Source organism: Phalaenopsis equestris, unplaced genomic scaffold (genome assembly GCF_001263595.1).
Source record: "Phalaenopsis equestris unplaced genomic scaffold, ASM126359v1 Scaffold000224, whole genome shotgun sequence".
NCBI classification, from domain to species: domain Eukaryota; kingdom Viridiplantae; phylum Streptophyta; class Magnoliopsida; order Asparagales; family Orchidaceae; genus Phalaenopsis; species Phalaenopsis equestris.
This window is the reverse complement of record NW_018164666.1, coordinates 6,015,793-6,038,216: the sequence shown is the minus strand read 5'-3', so window position 1 is coordinate 6,038,216 and position 22,424 is coordinate 6,015,793. Positions and strand designations below refer to the sequence as shown.

The 22,424-nt window shown below is 34.1% G+C and overlaps 1 protein-coding gene across 2 annotated transcripts in view; it reads left to right on the top strand.

Moving 5' to 3' along the window:
• The first annotated feature begins 6,394 nt into the window (after nt 1–6,394).
• Nucleotides 6,395–22,424, top strand: part of LOC110023312 (malonyl-CoA decarboxylase, mitochondrial) — a 39,374-nt gene continuing 23,344 nt past the window's right edge. For both annotated transcript variants that reach the window (XM_020722640.1, XM_020722642.1), the window contains exons 1-10: nt 6,395–6,591; nt 6,675–6,821; nt 6,896–7,031; nt 7,130–7,319; nt 8,168–8,312; nt 8,406–8,496; nt 8,966–9,024; nt 9,116–9,193; nt 11,576–11,659; nt 15,807–15,994. In XM_020722640.1, coding sequence (XP_020578299.1) covers nt 6,484–6,591; nt 6,675–6,821; nt 6,896–7,031; nt 7,130–7,319; nt 8,168–8,312; nt 8,406–8,496; nt 8,966–9,024; nt 9,116–9,193; nt 11,576–11,659; nt 15,807–15,994 — 1,226 coding nt within the window. In that variant the 5' untranslated portion in view covers nt 6,395–6,483. The remainder of the gene's footprint in view (nt 6,592–6,674; nt 6,822–6,895; nt 7,032–7,129; nt 7,320–8,167; nt 8,313–8,405; nt 8,497–8,965; nt 9,025–9,115; nt 9,194–11,575; nt 11,660–15,806; nt 15,995–22,424) is intronic.

Sequence of the window (22,424 nt, the reverse complement as noted above, 5' to 3'; positions counted from 1 at the left end):
AAATCAATAAAAATCATATGTAAATATTCATTATTTTCTTTGTATTTCATCCATAGCAGATCTACCCTACATAAATCAGAACTGATTAAGAGAGATCTATGCTATAAATAATTTGTAAATTTAAATATCAAAATTGTTACTTAAAAAATTAAATTTATTAACGAGATGATTCACAAATTTGATATATTCAAATTTAAACTTTATACAATGTTATGTCTTATAACAATTAAATATTTAAATAACAAATTTAACTTTATTGTGTATCTTAAAAAAAATCCCCAATAAGATTATATTCGGCCGATGCGATTCAAATAACAAATTGAAGTGTTACAAAATCACCCAATTTTGTGTCCAAATAAGTTAAGTTGTGTGCTAGTAAACATCATTGAACACTTCTTAAGAGACATTGGAGGAAATGACTTTATCTAATTTTTATGTGTCATTAGTCAAAACTATCGTCTCTATAAATGAATATGACGAGTTTAAGGTTGCTCGGCTTTAAGTTAAAGGTATTAATATATCATGAAAATATGAATCCATTAAGGGAAATTAATTCAATCATTAGATTGAATGTAGAAAATTCTTATACAACTTAAATATCATATTGAAAAATTTATAATAAATTTATGAGCATAAACATTTAATAGTGGCATCTATTTGAGAGAGTTTCAACCTCTTATGTGATTACATGTATCCTTAGTTATCCTTCAACTTTTGGAGTGAGTGCCTTTTAGCATATAATTCTTGAAGCTAAGGTTCACATTTGATATCAACTGGTATCAACATTGGTCATCATTCATTTAGTATGTCCAACTTATAACTAACATAAATCACTATTTTCTATCATACAGTGACATAAAACATTGTCAGCATGTCATTGATTGATGTCAATAATTATTAATCCAAATAGCTTATATTAATAATGAGTTATGAGTGTCATTAGTCGAATGTATGATGCATGGTTGTATGTTCCTCCTACCATGTAATCATCCATTTTATTATAAATGACCAATATGATCACACGTTATCCATAAATGTTCAACTAACTTTCAAACAATGTATAACACATACTAACAACAAAAGTTTGTTAATCACCAAAGCCTGGTGCTAATATTCTTAGTTGTCTAATATGCATTCTTATTACACATTATTTAAGTTCATAAGAATATTTTATGTTTTAATTACATACACAATTGTTATATCAAGGCCAACAAGAACTAAACCACTCACTAATAGAGGTCGGCATCACTCATCAACTCAGGCTACATATATGCTCAACCACTTTTAATTTATTAACTATATATAGAAGAGAGCAACTTATTAGCATGTGCATCACTACCTTGCTCCATTCTATCTAGGCCAATTAATTTTTAGACTCGTTGGCATTAAGCACCCTTCCACTTTATATATAATCATCCTCCTTACACTCCACATAAAAATCATCCTCAAGTTTATAAAAATTCAATCATTATTCTTGTGATTCAATGGCAACAGTCAATGTCATAGTTAAAAATTCAAGGGATTTTGCATGCCAACTCTTCAAAACAAAATACTGTTTTGTTATGGATATTTTCCAAACTACATTCACCCTCTATCGTGCTTCTCACATCCTAATGACAAGTGAACATGCTAGCAATACTTAGCTACATCACTTTTATTCTTCTTATCGTTGGCATATTTCCATCCATCAAACGATTAACATGTAGAAAATTACTCCTTCCTAGTCTTACAACTGCCTATAATCTTCATATTACATGCAACATAAATAGATAAACATTAAATGCCCCTCTCATACTAAGATGCTAAAATTAGCATGAATTCATGTTTTTAAAACTCATTTACCTTAATGACAGGTGACACCATATGTCATCTTCAACTTCGATGTCATCCTTATTGCAAATGTTAATGTAATGATTATTGTCATATTTAGCTGAGGTTATTTTTTACTATAGAGAACTAAACTCGTAATGTAATAAAGAAAGTATTTTTAATAAAAATAGCTTGAAATCACTTCATTTTCTTCCTTTGTCTTTTGAATATCTTATTATCCTATAATGAATATAATTCAATATTGTAGAAACCCTTAAATTTACTATGTTATTCTCCATTCTCTCTTCTGTTAAACATTCTTGCTATAACCCCGTTCTCTACGATTACCACTAGTAGAATTATGTCATTGTCGTCCTTGCCAACTCCAAATAATTTATTTTGCTTACTAAGAAAATCACACAAGAAAATTATTATTATTTGATGAATATGTTTTCCAATTCATATTTTTTTGATATGCTTGTTAAGACACCTTAGGTTGACGAAAGTATCAAATCTAATTATTATTTTAAACTCATAGAAATCTCTACCACTTGGTTGCTTTTTTAAGCATCATTCATGATTTGATGTTTATATTTGATTCCAACCAAGGGATTCTTTAATCATGATGGTGTAATTATTGGAAAAAATGTATATAAATTAGTATATTCTTATGTTATGATTGATATTTTAAAACACTATATTCATGTTTATAATCAACATCGACAACACCACTTCATAATACTTTTCCTTAGGCCACCACCCTTCCATGCAGAATATTTATTGATGAATAGCTCGGTGTCAATGTTTCAACTCCATTAATAATTATTCATTATAGAAAATAACTCATGAAAGTTCCCATTTAGCATCATCATATTAGTATCAAAGAGACTTGCTTTCCCACTTTTTTATCATAAAAAATAGAGGACACACTTGTATAGAAGTTTAAATCCCATCGCTAGGCTGCTGTAAAACTATAAGGGTTTCAACTAGAAATTAAGCTTTATGTAATCTTAAACAATGATATAGCTTTGGTTTTAAAAATGAAATGCCTTTGTTATATGGATGAGAAAGATCTATAATGAACAGAGAGAATGTATAATGATGTATCATGGAATGCAAACATAAAGAGTTGAACAAACATCCAAAGATGGAGATAAAAAAAGTCATATTTAGATTGCTAAAGATGTGTGAGTTTTAAATACTCCAAAGTGTTTAGAGAGAATATATTAGATTTTTTTTTATGAGAATTAATTGCAAAACAAATGAGAGAGAGAGAGAAAATTTGTTGAATTTTTTTTACCTATATGAAACATTAAAGTGAACTTAGGCAGTGCAAGGTGCTAATTTTTTATGTGCACAAGCTCTTATGATTAATCACACTTCTTGCAAGTCAACTGAGAATATTAAAGATTAAAGATATTATTTTGTGTTATTTTTATCTCATCTCGAAGAGTGCATTCATATTTCTATGATATATTATTTTGATAGTCTGGTGGACCCTCATAATTAGTAGATCTTAATAGTTAAGAGACAACATATTTTTGAGATACATTGATTCACCCTTTAATGACTTGATTTAACTTTGACGCATGAGATAACCCCTACTAGAATGATAATATTATCTCCTAATGATCATGTTGAAATTATTGTTGAACACAAGTTAATTTAATTTGTTGAGGGTTTTGTTTAGTATTCCTTAATATAAAATTAATCACTGAAACACATTCCTCTCGGAGTGTTTGCGTGTCTACAATAAAAATAAAATTTGATTCTCTATTTATATGCGGATGATTATTATTGGTAATTTCTATAAGTTTGTTTGAGACGAGTTTGTGCAACTTATTTAAACATTTGTTTCTAATTCATTTCACAATATATCATCATATAAGAGTTTATTTATCTTTTTTATTCGTTTGTATGTTATATTCTATTTTTCTTCATCTTTCTTTTTCCTTTGATCTAATCCTCTTTTTTTTTATAGAAGCGGGCGATGCGATAAATTTTGAAGAAAGACTGCATGTAGAGCAAAACAATAGAATAGATCAAAATGAAGGAAGCAAAAAAGGAGCGTGGTAATGTCAAATTGGGTTCACTAATCATATTTGGATTTAGCATAAATATAACTCAAAAAAGCTATTTGACTTAAACCCGACTTGAATATCTAACAAGTTAGAAAAAACTAAGCCAAAATTGACGCACTTTCAACCTATTTGACTTCATCCCGACCCACACAATTGATTTAAATAAGACGTAATAATTATTCTAGTCAAATTTGGAACATGATAGAGTCAATAGATGGGTTGATTTTATGACAAAAACTGATTGACTGGTTTATTCCATAATCTTCTGAAAATTTAAATTGGTAAGGATTTTAGACGCTAACAACAACAACAACAACAACAACAAAGCTTTATTCCCACTACGTGGGGTCGGCTACATGATTTTTTTTCTCCATTGCGTCCTATTTAGAGTCATATTTTCATTTAGTTCTAGTAAATTAAGATCATTTTTAATACAATAAGCTAAAGTCTTCCTAGGTCTACCTCTGCCTTTCTTAACACAAGTCGAATCTAAAACATCTACTTTCCTAATCGGATCATCAGATGGTCGATATTTAATGTGACCAAACCATCTAAGATGACTTTCTCTAATTTTGTCTGTCACAGGAGCTACACCAACCCTATCACATATATAATCATTTCACAACATTTTGTCTCTAAGTGTAAATCTAAGTGTAAAGCCACTCATCCACCTAATAATTCTAATCTCGACAATAATTAACTTATTTTTATGCTTCTCTTAAAGGCCAACATTCATGATTTTAGACACTAAACAAACAAAAAAATTAATCGGGTGAATCATCGTAACCCAAGATGCAACTCACTCCCCTACACAAACTTCTCATGACATATTTATTTATTGATCCTGATAAGGTGCCATTGAGGTTTTGTGGGAAGATTGATGACAACGAGGAGCAAAGTCTTCCCTCGAATTTGGTCTATCGAATTGTTGATTGTCGGCTGCAATAAACTTTAGCCGACTTGCATATTTATCTATCATGTATTGGTTTGATGGGTTCGTGCCTGAGACACTTGAACGTCTCTAGTTTTGTCGGCTTTGGCTCGGATGGCTGCATCTAGTCAACTTTGGTTCATACTATCACGTCCGATTAGATAAATGGACTTTGTGATCTTCTGATGGTGGGCTCTCATTAGTTGTACATCTATGTCTTGTGGAACTTTATATCCTCTCAATATTTATGTCAGTCATTCCCGATACACATGTATCATTGCCTTATAAATTTGATAAACTTTATAAATCATGTTTTTTCACCAAATCTAAAGCTCAATAAGTCCAAGGATCAACCTTGAATGACAAGCTCAGATTTAGTCAAATTATAATTAGAACAAACAAATAGTCTCGAACCTAAGTGCCGAGCTATTCTGTTTGGTCAACAACTTGGAAGCCATTTCATAACATGAAATGGCTCAAGAAGTTTGAGATATTGAATTTATACATCTAGTCCCAATGAATAAGCTCAAGAGTTGAACCTAAGGAAACATACAAATAAATCTATTTTTCTAATTAAATAAGCTACAATAACATAATCAACACACCACTCCTAATATTAATTACAGTCTTTTTAAAGCCAACAAAATATAAATTAATTTCTCAAAATTAGCGCACACATACACACACATGCATGGATATTGGAGGTTCTAATAATTATTCTTATAGATAAAAAAGAGAGCCATACAAAGGTCAATCACACAAAGAGGCTAGATAAGTGAACTAAATTTGTAAAAGTAATATAGTCAATTGCTACAAAGAGTGCAATTACATTTTATGACTTCCAAATACATTCCAAAAGAGCAACTCCTAAACTTGTAAAATGAGTAAATATTTTAAGGAGAGAACCATATTATATTGGGATGAACAAACAACCTCAAAGGATAGGCTAGTGTCGATTATAATTAAGCAATCATATGGCAACAATAGAATAAACAACCATTTAGAGATTTGTGGTACCTACCAAAACTAAGTAAATTAAGATTTCCAAGCCAAAATATATGCTTATGTGTCGTCCACCAGTTAAAACTTTTAAATTATTTTAAACACATCAATATTCAATTAACAGTTTATTTTTAAAATTATGAATTCTAAATATATGGCAACGGCTATAGTAGGTCTTAGCTTCTCCTTCTATGTAAATATATATGAAAAATTTTCATGCATACCACACATTTCTAATGTATTTAAAATTATACCACCCAAATCTTGATTTTTTATATTTATATCATTTTAATTATACATGATAAAAATATATTTCACTTTTTAAGTTATACATCTAAAAATTAAAGAAATATTTACATAAATACCACTTAAATTATGTATTTACATATCTAATACCTAAACTTGATTTTTACCTAAATGGCATCCTATCTATTAATGAAAATGTGCATTTTATTTCTAAAAATTGAAGTAAAGAGAAGTTAGACGTGATATGAGAAATTTGGATGACACAAACGTAAATATTCAAGCTTAGGTGTGAGATGTGTAATTACATAAGAATTGTGTGCTATACTGATATTGCATGTAAATGCCTCATTTCCGTGTTACGATCTGCCCGCACGCCTTGCTTTCCCTTCCTGCGCCATCGGTGACTGCGAGGGAATGAGCAGGAATCGAAAGGCCCTTGCCGTGCTGTTGAAGACTCCGATGAGCGCCGCAGCCAACCGTATCCCGCAGCTCGCACCCACTTCTCGATTTCCCGCTACAAATGTAAGCCTCTTCTTCCCAAATCCCTGATTCGAGTCATCAAATTCTGGAGTCCTCTCCGATTCGCTTCTCCTGGCTGATCGCAGGATGCCTCCCCCGCCGACAACTTTGATGAGAGTTCTTGCTCGCGCAGGGCTACATTGGCTGATGTCAAGGAGTGGATGCATGCCTCCATTACAATCCCCACCGATAAGATCGAGTCCGTGGACGCCAACCTCGAAGAATTCTCCACGGTTTATCATCCGTTCATGTGAAAGAAAAGGATAAGTAGCTCGATGTTTTTTCTGAAGTCTAGTTTTGGATGTAGGGTTATTTGAGCCTGCCGCAGGAAGGTCGAAGGGAACTGCTGCTTGTTCTGGCGAGAGAATACGATGTGAACCGGTCGAGAGTTCGTGAGCTGATGGAGCAGTATCTGAACTCAGGATTCCCTCGAGACCCGGAGGGTAATGGTGTTTCCTTTCTTTCTTTTGTTTTTTTTTCCGCCATTAGTTGTTCTCGAAGACTCGATGGATTTTAAGTGGGATATGTTGATCTTGTGCAGTTACCGACAATGAACCTTCAGGAGGTGGCGTCCGAGATGAGGTATTTTTGGCTTCCTGTTATAGGATGGAGCGGAACATTCGCATTGCTCTTAAGCCGATGTATGATGTTTTCTTTGAGAGGCTGAATGCATTTACCGGTGGGCTAAAGATATTGGCTGCTCTTCGTGCTGACCTGCTATTAGTGATTGAGTAAGAGTTCTCATACCGTGCTTGATTTCTAAGGGAATATATCAATATGATAATTCCATATGATACTGGCATTGCATTTAACTTAGATAATTGCCATTTTTTATTTGAAATTTACATACCTAGCACACAATTCTTATGTATTTATGTATCTCACATTTAAACTTCACACTTTGGTGCTTTAAACTTGTGCATGAATATATTTATTTCACTTTTAAAAAGTGATAACAATGCTATTTTTGATGTGATATTAAAGATTTGAGTTTTATGTGTGCAAATATGAAAGTTTAGGTGTCAAATATGTTGATAGATAAGAATTGTGTGCTCCGTATGTAAATGGCCCTTTTTTATTTAGCCAAAGGATGCATGACTTCAAAAAATAGTGGCTTGCTTAGGTTGGTATTTCATATCATTATTAGCCCAATCCCAGCTATATAAGTATGTCAATATCCTTTATTTCGAAACAGATACATAGCTATTTCATGATGATTTGCCTTTTATATTAGCTTATTTATGCACTAATTTGCTATCTTAATAGAATCTTAATCTGTATTACAAATAAAGGACATAATCATTAAAAAAAAAAACTCTCTTTTTCTAGGGTACGGTTAATTAACCCCCGGAACCTTGCATTAGTGCGAGTCTCATTGTATTATGCACCCCCTTTCTATCTTGGAATAAGATAATTAACATGAACATGCCTGCGAGTAGGCAAATCCCAGAACTTGTTAATCTAGTTGGTTATGCTTGACAAAGAATACTGTCTTTTTCAAGGTTTTATAGGTTTTTATGTAGTAGTTTCATCTGATTGAACACATATATTTCTTATGATGTAAGTAATTTTAATATAGGAAAGAGAATATGCCATCATTGAGAGCATTAGACTCATATTTAAAGGAAAAACTCATAACCTGGCTGAGCCCTGCAGCTTTGCACCTTCATCAGATTACATGGGATGATCCTGCATCCTTACTGGAGAAAATTGTAGCATATGAGGTTGGTCATATCTGAATTTTATGCTTGAAGCTTCTGACAATCAGTTATTTCCTATCACAAACTTGGTCTAATTGATTCTTAAATTATAATTAGGCTGTGCATCCCATTAGAAGCCTGCAAGATTTGAGAAGGCGGCTGAATACTAATCGTCGTTGCTTTGGATACTTTCATCCAGCAATACCAGGTTAGATGAAAACCTAAGCCGATACTACATTCTAACTGATTAATTGTTTTTTATGCAGAATAAAAGCGAGCTGTTCTCTTACTTCCATATCTCAATATTATAAACATAATAGTTCTCTTTATTTTATGTAATTGTTCACTTATGGGCTGTTTGGGACCACTTTTGTTTTTTATTTTTCATTTTCATTTTTTTTAATGTTTTAGTTTGAAATAAAATATGTTTGGTTGCAAAGACTGTTTTTAGTGTTTTTAAACCCTAGTTGATTTTTTTTAGAAACAAAAAATAGAAACATGAAAAAAATATACTAAACAAACACATTTTTTAAAATAAAAGATAAAATTGATGCCAAACGGGCCCTTAGGTTATAGCATAATCTAGATTTTGAGAAGAGCTCCTAATGTCTAAACATGTTATTTAGTATGATTTACAAGTCTCATGCTAATGTTGCTGCAATATATCTATTCATTAGGCGAGCCGCTTATTTTTATTGAAGTGGCTCTTTTAAAGGAAGTTGCCAAGGCCATTCAGGTTAGTCTAACAGTCTCAAATTTGTGTTTTAAATGTGTTAATCACTAATTGTTGAGATTGGTCATTTTTCTTTCTTTTTTGTTGACATTAGGAGGTCTTGTGGGATGATCCTCCGTTTCCTGAGGATGACGCAACCTGTGCATTATTTTACTCTATATCATCAAGTCAAGTAAGTCAGGATTTGGCTAGAATAAGACCTATATGCTATTTTTTTTTCTTTTTCACAGCTAATGACATCAATTCCTTAATGGAATTTTAATCTGTATGATGAGCTGTTGCTCTGTGGCAATCATTCATAGGAAAGCTTAGTTATTACGCACATTAATGAAATTTGAGGTATTTATTGAGGTCATTGATTGACTTGTGGCGTCATATATTTGTATTATAGAGTTCATGACAAAAAAAGTATAGTTATCAAACCTTCATAGGTTAAATTTGTCATATTATCATAGATTAACAAATTTTGACTAGTTGCTTGTGCACTTGCGAAAGATAATTTCAATATACATATTGATGGAAACAAGCTGATTGATTCATAGGTTGATGAAATGCTCGAGAAGCTTCTTTTTTATCTGAGAATCTATTGTGAAAATAATGAAAATACAAAATAGAAAATAAAACTTCAGAAGTACGAAAATATTACTCACCACAAAAAATAAATACTTGCCTATGTCTAGGCATCATATGTGCCAAATGAGCAGTTATATGTTGGTCAATTCCCTCAGTTGTCAAAATATAGTTATTGGATTTACTTGTTGCCTCACTCACTAAACAATAATGCTTTCTTTTGTCATGATCATCTCAGTTAAATTATTTTATTTCTATTCTATGTGATCTTTTTTTATTCTGATAATGAAATAATGATTTTTTTTTAATTTTTAGAGCACATCTAATCCCGTTCCTTTGTCAACTGTGAAACAAACTCTTTGAACAATTTGAGTTTTCTTGCGGTGCGTATCATGAAATTTATGAAGCTGAATTAAACGACCTAATAATAAGAGTGCCATACACATGGGCGGAGCTACAACGAGGACACTGAGGCCCTTGCCCTCACTGGCCTGATCCATTAAATTAAATTTATCACTTTTAATATAAAGCACTTTTCAATATTTGTAGTCTGGCCGTTGTCTCGTAAGACCTGCTATAGGTTCATTTTATCCTTGGTTAGCTGCTGCTTTTCAGACAATGCATACTGTATTTTTCTTTGGGTTGTTGTGCTATTTTATAAAAGGCTTACTACAGTTCGTCTTTTTTTTTTTTGTGAGCTGTGTTGTTTTTTAGGCAAGATTCGTTACAATACATTTTCTCTTTGAACAACAACAAGACATGTGCGCGCGCCCGCACACACTGTTAAATTTTTTTGAACAACATTTTCTTCTAAACTCACCCCTAACCGGGGCTTCAAATTTTGAAAAAAAAAATTTATTTATGATTATTAAATATCATTGTAAATAAATATATATGTAGCATATGCATATAAAAAATAATCATACATCCTTAGTATATTAGATTAAAAAATATTCAATTGTATATGTTGAAGAGAACATATTTAATAGTATTGAAAATTAAATGATTACATAATAGGTTCAACACATAAAAACTTGAATACAGAAAGTAAAATTAATGCTCATTTTTAATAATTTATTGCTAGAACATATGTCTAATTTTTACATTAAATTAATAAGATACATACATACATATATATATATCTCTATATATATATATATATATATATACATACACATATATATATAGAGATATATGTGTATGTATGTATATCTGTGTGTGTGTGTGTGTGTGTGTATATATTAGATAATGAAAATTTATATTAATACATGCATACACATATATATATTTATACACACACACACACACAAATATATATGTATGTATATATACATACATACATACACATTTATACATACATACACATATATCTCTTTATATATATATGTGTATGTATGTATAAATAAGACCAAATGAAAAAGTTGAGGGCATTTTTGAAATTATTGCTTTGTGTCCCCACTGAAAAGAATCTAGCTGTGCCTCGGTTAGTGCACCATTTATGTCTTCATGCCATCGTGCTCTAGAGGCATGGTGTAGAATTATGGTGGGAACCACCTGACTACTGCAGGTTTAAGCCCAGATACATTAACTACTTCCCTTAGATTCCACTTGTTTGGAGCTTCATCAGTTGCATGCACCCTCTTATCACTTATTTTACAATTTTTATATCGGCAATCCTAGTTATAACCATTATCTGTATTTTGTTGAGATAGAGCATATTTCTTGTTGTAATGCATCTATTTCTTATTTTAAAATAAATTGCAACCATCTTCACATTGTTTTATCAAATATCTTATTTTTTCTCTATCAAATATCTTTTTCTCAATTTTAATGCTGCATCCATTAAAAGTTTCATATTTTATTGTCTCATGCATCATTATAAATTTATGTTCATGCCACCAATTCTTACTTCGAGATTCCTTGTAACGGTGCAGTTAATTTGCTTATACATTCTTTTCTCTAATTTGAGGTTTCCTTTTGACAGCCAGGCTTATCAGGGATCAACCTTGGAAAATTTCTTATAAAACGTGTAATTGAGCTAGTTAGGAGGGACATGCCAAATATCCTGGTGTGTTTCAATTCTTATTTGTTTTAGTGATAGCTTATATTTATTTTCCAGAATATGATATGCTAATAATTGCATTTTGGGGTGCCATGATACCTGTGACATTAATGGTTGAAAGAATTGCAATTGACCAAAGATGTTGCAGAGGAATGTTATGAAATTATTTACTGGTCGAATAACACAAGTTTAAACACTATTTCTCGTTAGCACAAGGCTCAGGTTTTCATAGTTTGACATGATAGTGGTGAGGAACGCTTGAAACTTTTTTGAAGTATATAGTGAAACATGTTTGTACCATTAATGCTTCAGCTTCTTTATCCAAGGTTTGAGGCACGGTTGAGCAGGTCACACACAGGTATCTAAAGCTGGAAAGGCTTACTAAAGAACATGCTCAAGCTGGGTGCCATCTCATTTGTTCTTATTTATCTTATTTAGTGTTTCTTGAATTATTAAAAAATCATTTAAAAATATCAAATATTGTCATCTTTTAAAATTTTAAGTGAGTGGTATTTATTTTTAATCTTAATGCATAAATACTATATTCTCATGAAACCCTTAAAAATGTCATCCTCACAAGAGGTCTTTATGCGGCGAAATTTGTGGATGTCGAACATGCAGCTGCTGTTGTGTCGATGGAGGTTGATCTCTGCTTAGATGGAGGTCAAGCTCTACATTGAAGCTGGCAGGCTCGGTCCACTGGAAGAAGCTCGCGCGATCAACCCTTCTTCTACTTCTCATGGGCTCCTCTGCTTTGCTAGTTTGATGTTAGGAATAAACTATTTGATTGGTTTTATATATTAAGGTTAACTAAAAATTGGCTTCACTTTTGCTCACTAAATCAGTTCTGCCCTTTTTTTGGTAAACCTACTCCGTTTCAGCTCACGCTCTGCATCGCTAATCACTAACTTCGTGAATCGCACACTTCACACACAGTTGGCCCCCAACTTTGATGTGAAGCAGCCCTTTGCTGTTTTGCTGTGCTTTGTGCTCAAAGCGGTCTTTAAAGCATGCCTTTGATTACAATTACGAGTATAGCACGAATGCAAATGTTTAAAATTAACCTGATTTGGGGAACTTATGAAATATTTAAACGATATAAGTCCTTGGAGGGATTTACATATCATTTCCAAACTTAGGAATGGGAAACCATCACTAATGACTAGCAATAGAGATGGCATACCAAGGAAAGCGAACAATTATTGCACACGTATTTGATATGAAGAAGCAGTGAAGTACTGAATCCAACATATACTAGAACAAGTAGCAATTGTAGAGCCAGAAGTGGAAATGGTATACAACAACAACAACAACAACAACAACAACAACAACAACAACAACAACAACAACAACAACAACAACAACAACAACAACAACAACAAAGCCTTAATCCCACTACGTGGGGTCGGCTACATAAATCCTTTTTCTCCATTGCGTCCTATTTAGAGTCATATTTTCATTTAGTTCTAATAAATTAAGATCATTTTTTATACAATAAGCCCAAGTTTTCCTAGGTCTACCTCTGCCTTTCTTAACATAAGTCGAATCTAAAATATCTACTCTCCTAATCGGATCATCAGATGCTCGACGCTTAATGTGACCAAACCATCTAAGACGACTTTCTCTAATTTTGTCCATCACAGGAGCTACACCAACCCTATCATGGATATTATCATTTCACATTTTGTCTTTAAGTGTAAAGCCACTCATCCACCTAGTCATTTTCATCTCGGCAACACTTATCTTAGTATTATGCTTCTCTTTTGAAGGCCAAAATGATTCATGTCATGATTTTGTTCGACAAGTTTTACGCTGGCTGTCGATTACCTAACGCAACCCTCCACTTTTTACATTCGGGCTGATACCAGCAATGGCAGTGTTAGAAGTGGAAATGGTATGAGGTGCAAATATAGAGGTGCAAAAGTGTTAAACTGGGTGATTGTAATCCCACGAGATAGAGTGGTTGGACTTAAAGTAGTGATGGGAGTGGAAATGTTAGCAGCAGCTATATAAGGGCCAGTGGCATACCGATTTGCAAGCCAAATTTTTCCCTACAGTGTTCCATTGGATGATTAGTATGTTTGTAGAGCAAGTGTGCGAAGATCCTTTCCTCTTGGCCATGAGCACTTTTAGTCTGACCACTGCGGCCATAACCACCATGATTTCCTGAAACGAGGGTGGATTGATTAGAAATCAAAAGAGGAATTCAAAAGCTCACTAACTAATAAGAACTCAAGAGAGAGCATTTGTAACATGGATTATAGAATCAATCATCATATGAAATTATACATATTTTGGCGAGGGATGAAGTACAGAGAATAATCTGGCAACAAGAAACTCATTATGTTTTTTGTCAAATGGTTAATCAGTATTGAATATTTTGCATTTTAGAAGTTCATTACATTTATCTCATGATGTATTATAGTATTTTTGGATGCGCAAATTTTGTTTTTGAAATGAAAAAAGAAATATCATAATAAATGGTGTTGACACGAGAAACATTGCATTTTTAAAAATTGGTGAATGAAGAAAGTTTCGCTTGACAGTCAAGATGGTCAAAGCATTGACAGATTCAATAATATTGAGTAATTAGGTGAGAATGCTGTAGTCAAATGTTTAACCCCAAAATATTAAAAATATCAAAATGAGTGAAGATCGATTAGTATGTTGGAGTTTATTATGATAGCTGACTTGAAATGTGAAGTCTTCTGTCGCAGGAGGGATTTGATACTATTGAATTTAATTGTGTAATGGATGGTGGAACGGTTCAAATCATTTAGATGAAATTAAGAAAACGTGACAATGTGGAGAAGAGATGGTTATAGAATCAAAGGGTTTTTGACTTTGATCATTGAGTGTGGGGGAGGCTTGAAAAATTGAGTCCTATGCAGTGGGGGAGTAACAACGAGATGTTGTTGTGAACACATTTGACTGTGGGTGAGGATCAAGTGTAGGGTGCATTCAGGCAGGAAAGGTGCAAATGAAAAGGCACAAGTAGGCATGGGAGGCAAATCATGTGTAGGCAGATGTGGTCGTGGCTTGGTTGTAGTGGCAAGGACTCAGTCTTAGCAATACAAGTGCTGATGCAGTCTTTTGGGAGTGAGAGGTGAGGTCCATGGTCTAGAACTTGAGCAAGAGGTGGTAATTGCAGTTGGGAAGGCCAGGTTGGGTACAGGGACAAGGTGGATTAGGTGGAGGGAGGTCAACAACTAGTGTCATAATTTAGCTTATATTTGATAATTTGTTATATGTGATGATACTTCATCTATTATTCTATAAAAAAACCCCTATATCTAATAGAAGAATCAATGCAATAAACCGATGAGCAATGAAGTAAACTTATTTCCCTTATTATATTTTGTTTAGTTTCTTGAATAATATTTCTTATGCCAATAGCAGGTAAATACAGATGTGTAACATAAATGTATAATTATACTACCATTCCAGTTTTAGAATTTGGTAAATGTAGAATTACCAAATTTATTATAGTAGAGTGAGAAATGCATTTTAAGGAGAAAATGATCAAATTGATCCCTACTCTATTTAGGATATATGGTTATTTAGACTCCAGACTTTATTGATTCTCAAATTTGGCCCATCAACTTTTCAAAAGATTTAAGTTGACGGACTAAATCAATCATGTTGAAGGCCCAAAAGAGTGAAGTTTTGATGAGTTTAGGAACTAGATTAGAGAATAAGAAAACTTTGGGGTCAAAATGAGCACCTTGTTCTTTTTCTTATATTTTGCAATCAGTAGATCAATTTTGATTGATAGGGTTCTGTAAACTTCTTGTTGTATTTGGGTTTATCTTTGCATTTACTTGTATTCAAGTGGGTTGTAGTTTTATTTTCAAATTTCTTATCCAGTCTAGTTTCTTTCTTAATGTAGGCAAACTCGTTGATTATCTAGTTTCTGAAACTAATTTCCAGAAGTGATGTTTATGTAGCTTTTGATTTAAATATTCAGTTAAGAAAAAAGAAAGCTTTCCTTTTGCCAAAGTATTGAATGATAGATTGCACACAAAATTTTTGGTCCTGCACTAGCGTTTGTTCCCGTTTATCATTGAGTCTTCCTTTTTCCCATTGCATATTTTGTTATGTAAAACTCTTCTTTACATTTATAATTTTCTAGCTCTTCATAGTTTTTGCCTAGGTATTTGCAACACTTAGCCCAATCCCAGGATACATGCAATGGCTTCTGTCCAAGTTGGCATCACAATTGAAGTTTGCTGAAGTGAAGGCAGAGAATAAGACTAACTCCTCAGAAATAGGTTCTAGCTCTACTTTTAAAGAAGACATTCTTCTTCCGGAAGAAGAAAGGTTGATATGCGATTCTGGAAAGTAAGTTTATAATTTATGAATTTGGTTCACATGTACTCATATCTTTTTTGTTTCTTCATTGTTCATTAATATTTGATTGGTTTCATTTTATATCAGCATTTAATCTCATTAAAATTATAAAATTTTAACTCTTGTTTGTACTATATGTTCCATGTCTTGCGGGTTAAACTTTATTTACGGTCTTCAGTTAATTAATGTAGTATGTTTCACAGAAGTTGTCTTTTCATTTATGTAATTTTTGTTTTGTTTTCATTATTCTTTTCCATTGAAACAGGAGACGAATAAGGAAAACCATTTAAGTGTCTACATGTACATATGATTGTGACTTAGCATCTATGGTGATGCTGCTTTAATGTTTGTGTTGGTAATCATGCATGGGAGAAACAACATCGGTCTTAGTGGATCTGGACAATATAACCAATGTTCTATTTTTTTCCTCTGATGCTGCTAGATTTTTTAATGCATTCGCTGTTGAGCAGGAGATATGTCTCTTCCAAGTTCTATTTTGTCTTCCTGATATGATTAATATGTATAGTAAGTTGGTAAACCCTAAAGCCTTTAAGGAGGATATAACTGTTCAAGAATATGTTTCTCATACTTATCATTCATTATAATGGCAATTGTTTTGAAAACTTTTGACAGCCTTTAGTTTAGGATAACTTTGGATAATTTTTTGGATTAATTTAAAAAGGTTTATTTTATAACCAAGAAAAACTTTGCTATCATGCATCAAGCATTTATTGTTCTAGTCAGAGTACAACAAGCTTGTTTTAACAATTTGTCAAAAACATTCCTTGAAAATTTAAAAAGAAAAAAATGCAATCAATTTACAATTCAGATTACTTATTATTGTTTCATATAGAATTTTCAAATTTTTTTGCTTGTCATCCGTTTTATTTGGCTATAACGACTAACATTCATCATTTATTTATAAATTAAAGGGTAGACTTGGTTGGGGTGATTGCTTTCATGACTTACCTGTCTATTTCAAAGCATAAACTATTTTAGTGAAGAATTCTACTCAGAGCTTAGTAAGGAAGTCAACAGGCAACACATTGGAGTGTTTTCTTGTTTTTTTATTTGTTAGTCACTTGACTTGTATAAATTTCAAGGTTTGTTTAGAGGAATATTGGACTCTCCATTTGAGATGGTAAGTATGAAATTATTAATCTCTATCAATTTCACGTCCGTCTTTTGCTTAATGTCCTCCTTACTAGGAAAAAAATGTTCCAGAATTCATCATATTTCCAAATAAACATCTTCTATGGCATGGCAGAAGATGGGGTGGCTAAACGAAAAATGGCCACCTACATGCGTATTCATCTTAATTTTAATGAAAGGTAATGATACATGAGTTATCTCGTGTATACAAAAGCTCAACATAATAGGATTTCTGAATGAAAAAAAGCTGCCACCTATTTCCTTGTCGCAGCAGCTTTTTTTTTCAAGATAAAAACGCAAAATAATATCTTGGGAAGTTGTCTTAACAACTAGTCACATCATAAACAGGTAGCTTATAATGGTAATCACATTCAAGAATCCTACTGAAATCTCAGAAGTGAAGAGGAAAAAATTGTGTTATGACTTAGTTTTGTACTTGCTTGAAAACAAGGAGGAAAAAGAAGATCATTGGATTGGCACACGCCACACCCTTATGCGTGTGACATTGCTCAATGACCCTTAACCATGTAGCCTATTTACACAATGCTCATCAACTTTGCTAGCTTTACTGCTTGCTTGTTTCTCTTTGCTTGGTCGTGAGTGTGCTCGTCTGTTACACTTTGCTTGCCGGCATGTTTTTTTTTTTTCACTTTCTATGCTTTGCCTGAATTGCTGCCATGCTCCCTTGTCTCTGTCTTTTCTCTCTCCCCAATCTTGTTCGCCTTATAAATTCATTAATGGACAAAAACGTAGATGCTTAGCCACTTGTCAATTAAAAACATATATGTTGGTGTTCTTATGTTATAAATATATTCTTTTAAATCTGAACTTCATACTTTAAATGATTTAAATCTATCCTTCATATAAATTAGAAATTAATTATCTATTTTGAAAATTTCCCTCAGTTTCATCAATTCGACTCAAGTTTTAAATTATTTGTACTTTTTTTTATTAATAATTTATATCAATATTAATATCTTGGGTCTTCATGGTTAATAGGCCCTGCTGACATTGTTCCCAACTTATTGTTAGCAGGGCAAATTGTAAATGAAATTTCAGCTTACCCAGCTAGGGGTGTGCATTTGGTTTGTTCGGATGGATCGGTTTTAAAATTTGGCCAACCGTCCTAAATCGATATCCAGAAACCAAACAACCAAACTAAATCTTTTTTTTTTAGAACCGATCCAGTCAAACCAAAATTTAATTATGTATGAACTTTTCGGTTTCTGATAAACCAAAATATATGTATTTGACATGTAAAAAAAAAAAAACACATAGAAATTCAATCTAGTTAAAACAAGTGATGTTCAATTGATAAAATAACTTGGTTACAAACATAATTTACAACCGAAAGAAAAAGAGGTACGGTACAAATTGGATAAGCTTTAAAAAGTGCATAAATAGGTTACATGAATCATAAATTCTTAATAATACAAGAAAGTTGGACATAATTTTAAGCACAATCACATTTATTTTATTCTATAACTAATGCTCTTTGAGAAGTGTCAAGTGCTTTGTTTCTACCTTGTTTGCTTGCCTTGATGCCTTCTAGTTGAGCTTCATCAACATCACATCTAACATGGTCTTGAGAAAGACCAACCTGCAATCATTTTTTATTATTGCTATACAACAACCTCAATGAAAAGAGGCCAAATACATCAAAGGGCAAAGTAAAACAAAAGCAAAAAAACAAGATCTATCCAGGGGTATAAAGAGAGCTCAGACTGTATAGCGGCCTCAATGAAATGCTTCATCATAAAAATATCGTATTCTGAAATAAATAGAGCACCAACAAGTCGAAGGCGTAAAACCAAGACAATTGTCCAAACAAAGATAGCTGAGCATCGTTCGTGTAGGTATGCTGGTGGAGCTCATTGATATTGTTGTAGATCTCATCATTGCTCTCCAAAATGCCAAGAGGAGTGAGATCCAAGACATGAAAATCAATTTCCTATTGAATTCGAAATCCAAACCTCGATGTCCGTAAGCAGCCCAAAAACTATTCTCAACCAACAACAGAACAAAAGTTACAAACCAATCTAGTAACAAAAAACCAACAACATTTAATTTTATCCAGATAAGAAACGAAGGCTGTTAAAACCACCCAGAAAAGAAGGCTTTTGTAAATAGGAAATAACATGATGAACTGCTCTAGAAAGTAGAAACCTTATAGATTCCAATGTATAGGGATAGCAGTATATGTCCCAACAGGTAGCAATATAGTGAACTATATGCTTACATATGCAGTTCAAACCCTTAAGAATGAACAATAAGTTCATTTAACTAAACAATAGCCAACCGGTACCTTGGCGCCTCATCCGAATGAACCAACAACAGAGAGAAAGCAAGCCACAAATCCCAACAAAGCTTTATCAACAATGAACTATAGGTTCATTTAAGCAACTATAAGTTCATTTAAGCAACAATGAACTATAAGTTCAATTAAGCAACTAAAAAGTTTTAAGTACTATGCTATATCAAACCTTCAAGAACGAACTATAAGTTCATTTAAGCAACAACTGAATTACCACTAATAACTACAGTTGGCAATGAACAAAGCTCAAAAGACAAGTAAACAATTAGGAGATGCGTGAAACAGAGATCGATCACCACAAGCACAAAGCAGAACCAACACCAAAAGCAACAACATTAAAACGCACCACATACATGACCAACCCCAAACAACAAACTACAAATCCCAACAATGCTTTATCAACAATGAACTATTAGTTCATTTAAGTAACTATAAGCTCATTTAAGCAACAATGAACTATAAGTTCAACTAAGCAACTAAAAAATACAAGTATTATGCTATATCAAACCTTCAAGAATGAACTATAAGTTCATTTAAGTGAATTACCACCAACAACCATAGTTGGCAATGAACAAAGAAGGTTGTCCAGTAAGCAATTAAGAGATGCGAGAAGCAAAGATAGATCACCACAATTACAAAGCAGAGACAAATCACCAAAAGCCATCAACCTTATTTAACTTGAGTAAATGCAATGCACTGGTCCAGAAATGCACATTATTGCATTGCTCCAAAAATGCACATCAATGAACTGCTCCAGAAATGCACATTAATGCACCGTTATAAATTCATTAATGTGAGTATTCAACTAAGTAGCCAACCAATGCTGCCAAAACTGTCAGCTTTACCAGAATTCATTAACCATGCTGACAAATAATCCGATGCATATTGCCAAAACTGTCAGCCTCAACAATAAATGAAGCGATCAACACCTAACATAAGGAAATATGACAAAAAGAATAAAATCATCCATAAACATGACAAAAAGAACAAAATATGACCGGTGCACAAAACCGTCTAACAAAGTCCTCTAGCCTCCCAAACACTTGAATATTTTGCAACCTCCGACAAATCTATAATAATTGATAGAGAAGTAGAGTTAGTTTTAACTTCTAAATAAGAAAAAAATTATAAGAGAATAACATTAACAAACTGTTGACCTCATTTTTGTGAGGTCTTAGTCTCCTACTCCCAGAACCCATAATCTAGCCTTAGGAGTTCCTGGTTGACCATCCTAGCGGACTAGTAATGGAGCCCACCTCCCGTAGAACTTCAAGCCACTTCTTGACTCATTTTTGTGAAGAACTCGCATGAGTGGTTCCAAGCACTCAACTTTTAGTTGCAAGGGCTAAGGACCAACATGTAGAGGGCCCGAAATTGAGTTCCTATAGGATCAACAGCCTTAGGTGAACCCTTTGTGACTCGATTACTCGCGAACGCCGCATTTCACGCACTCACTGCATCACACACGATTTTGGCTTGAATCGACTCGCTCGTCGGCGAACTCGTCCGGACGACCCCGAATGACAAAACGGACCGCGCCGAAGCGTCCGGAACATCAACTTTAGCCAGAAAGGACACCCATATTGCTAGGGTTACACACGCGAGCGACTAACACGAAAATTGATGCACGTTAGCGTGACGCGGGCCCGGGCTCGACCCAGGTTCAACTCGGGCTGACCGAAGGCTAAATATTTTGAATTTAAAATTTTTGAACTTCAAATTTGACATTTAATCTCACTTTAATTAAGAATTTGAATTTTTCAATTGAGGTGACCTTCTAAAAGGAAATAATTCAATTCACCGCCAATGCGTAAAGTAACGGCTCTCAAGCCCGCTCCTTTCATTAATTCGATCCCGCTCTCCCTCTGCGCGAGAGAGACCCCCGTTCGCCTTCTCCCCTTCTCGGCACGATTTGAGACGGTCTCCACCAAAAAAACTCCTGATTCGCTCCTCCCCTCTGCATCGAGAACCTTCCTCGCTCGAGGTAAGATTCGGCCCCCGCTTCTTCTCCTGTTCGTCCATTTTTCCTCTGCACCGAAACCCCTTTCTCGAATCGCCATCTCCCTCGCTCGCCTCTGCCGCTCAAACGCCTCACCTTTTCGCGCGACCCTCTCCCGCACTCGCCTGCTCCTCTGCTCCTCTGCTCGACCGAAGAAGCTTCTCTTTCCTGATCATCTCCCGCTCTCTGCTCGATCCCTCCTCCCTGCCTCCGTCTCCCGCATCGAAGCAGCAGAGCTTCTCCTGCACTCGCCTTCCTCTCTACGCCGAAGAAACTCACTCCTCGCTTGCTCGATCGCGCCATCCACGTCGAGTCCCCTCGCCTCTCTGCGACTTGATCGAAGCCCCCAATTGAAACGCTTGCTTCGCCCTCCGCTGCACCGAAGCCGCTCGACTTCCAGTCTTTCCTCTCTTCTCTGCGTCAGAGCCGCTCGACCCCACTCCCGTTCGCCTCTGCTTGTTTCGACCGAAGCCCCGCTCGACTCAGCTCGTCTCCTGTTCACTGCGTCGAAGCTCAGTTTGCGCCAAAGACCCCTGCCTGCATTCCGCTCAGTCCTTTCGCTCGATCAAAATTCCAGCTGCCCGCTTCTTCCTCTTTCGATCGTCCAAGCTGCGGGACTCCGAGGACTGTTTCTCTCGGTGAACTAACAGTTTCCATTTCTAAGCATCTCAAAACAGGTTTCAATGGTTTATCTTGCTTCTTTTATTCCCCTAACACATTGCTAATCGGTTTTTTTTTTTATTCATGATAGCTATTCTAAGAGGCTTATGATTAGCTCAAAATCTCCATTCACTTTGTGATTATTGGCATGCGATAAAATAATTTCACATCTCGTAAACGTATTCATATTTAATGAATTGGACCCACTGTTCAATGCAAGGAATTTTTGAAATCTGCAATGGGATGTTCATGTTGTACTTGGGTATTGAAATCTTTCTCAAGTAAATTTGTTCTCC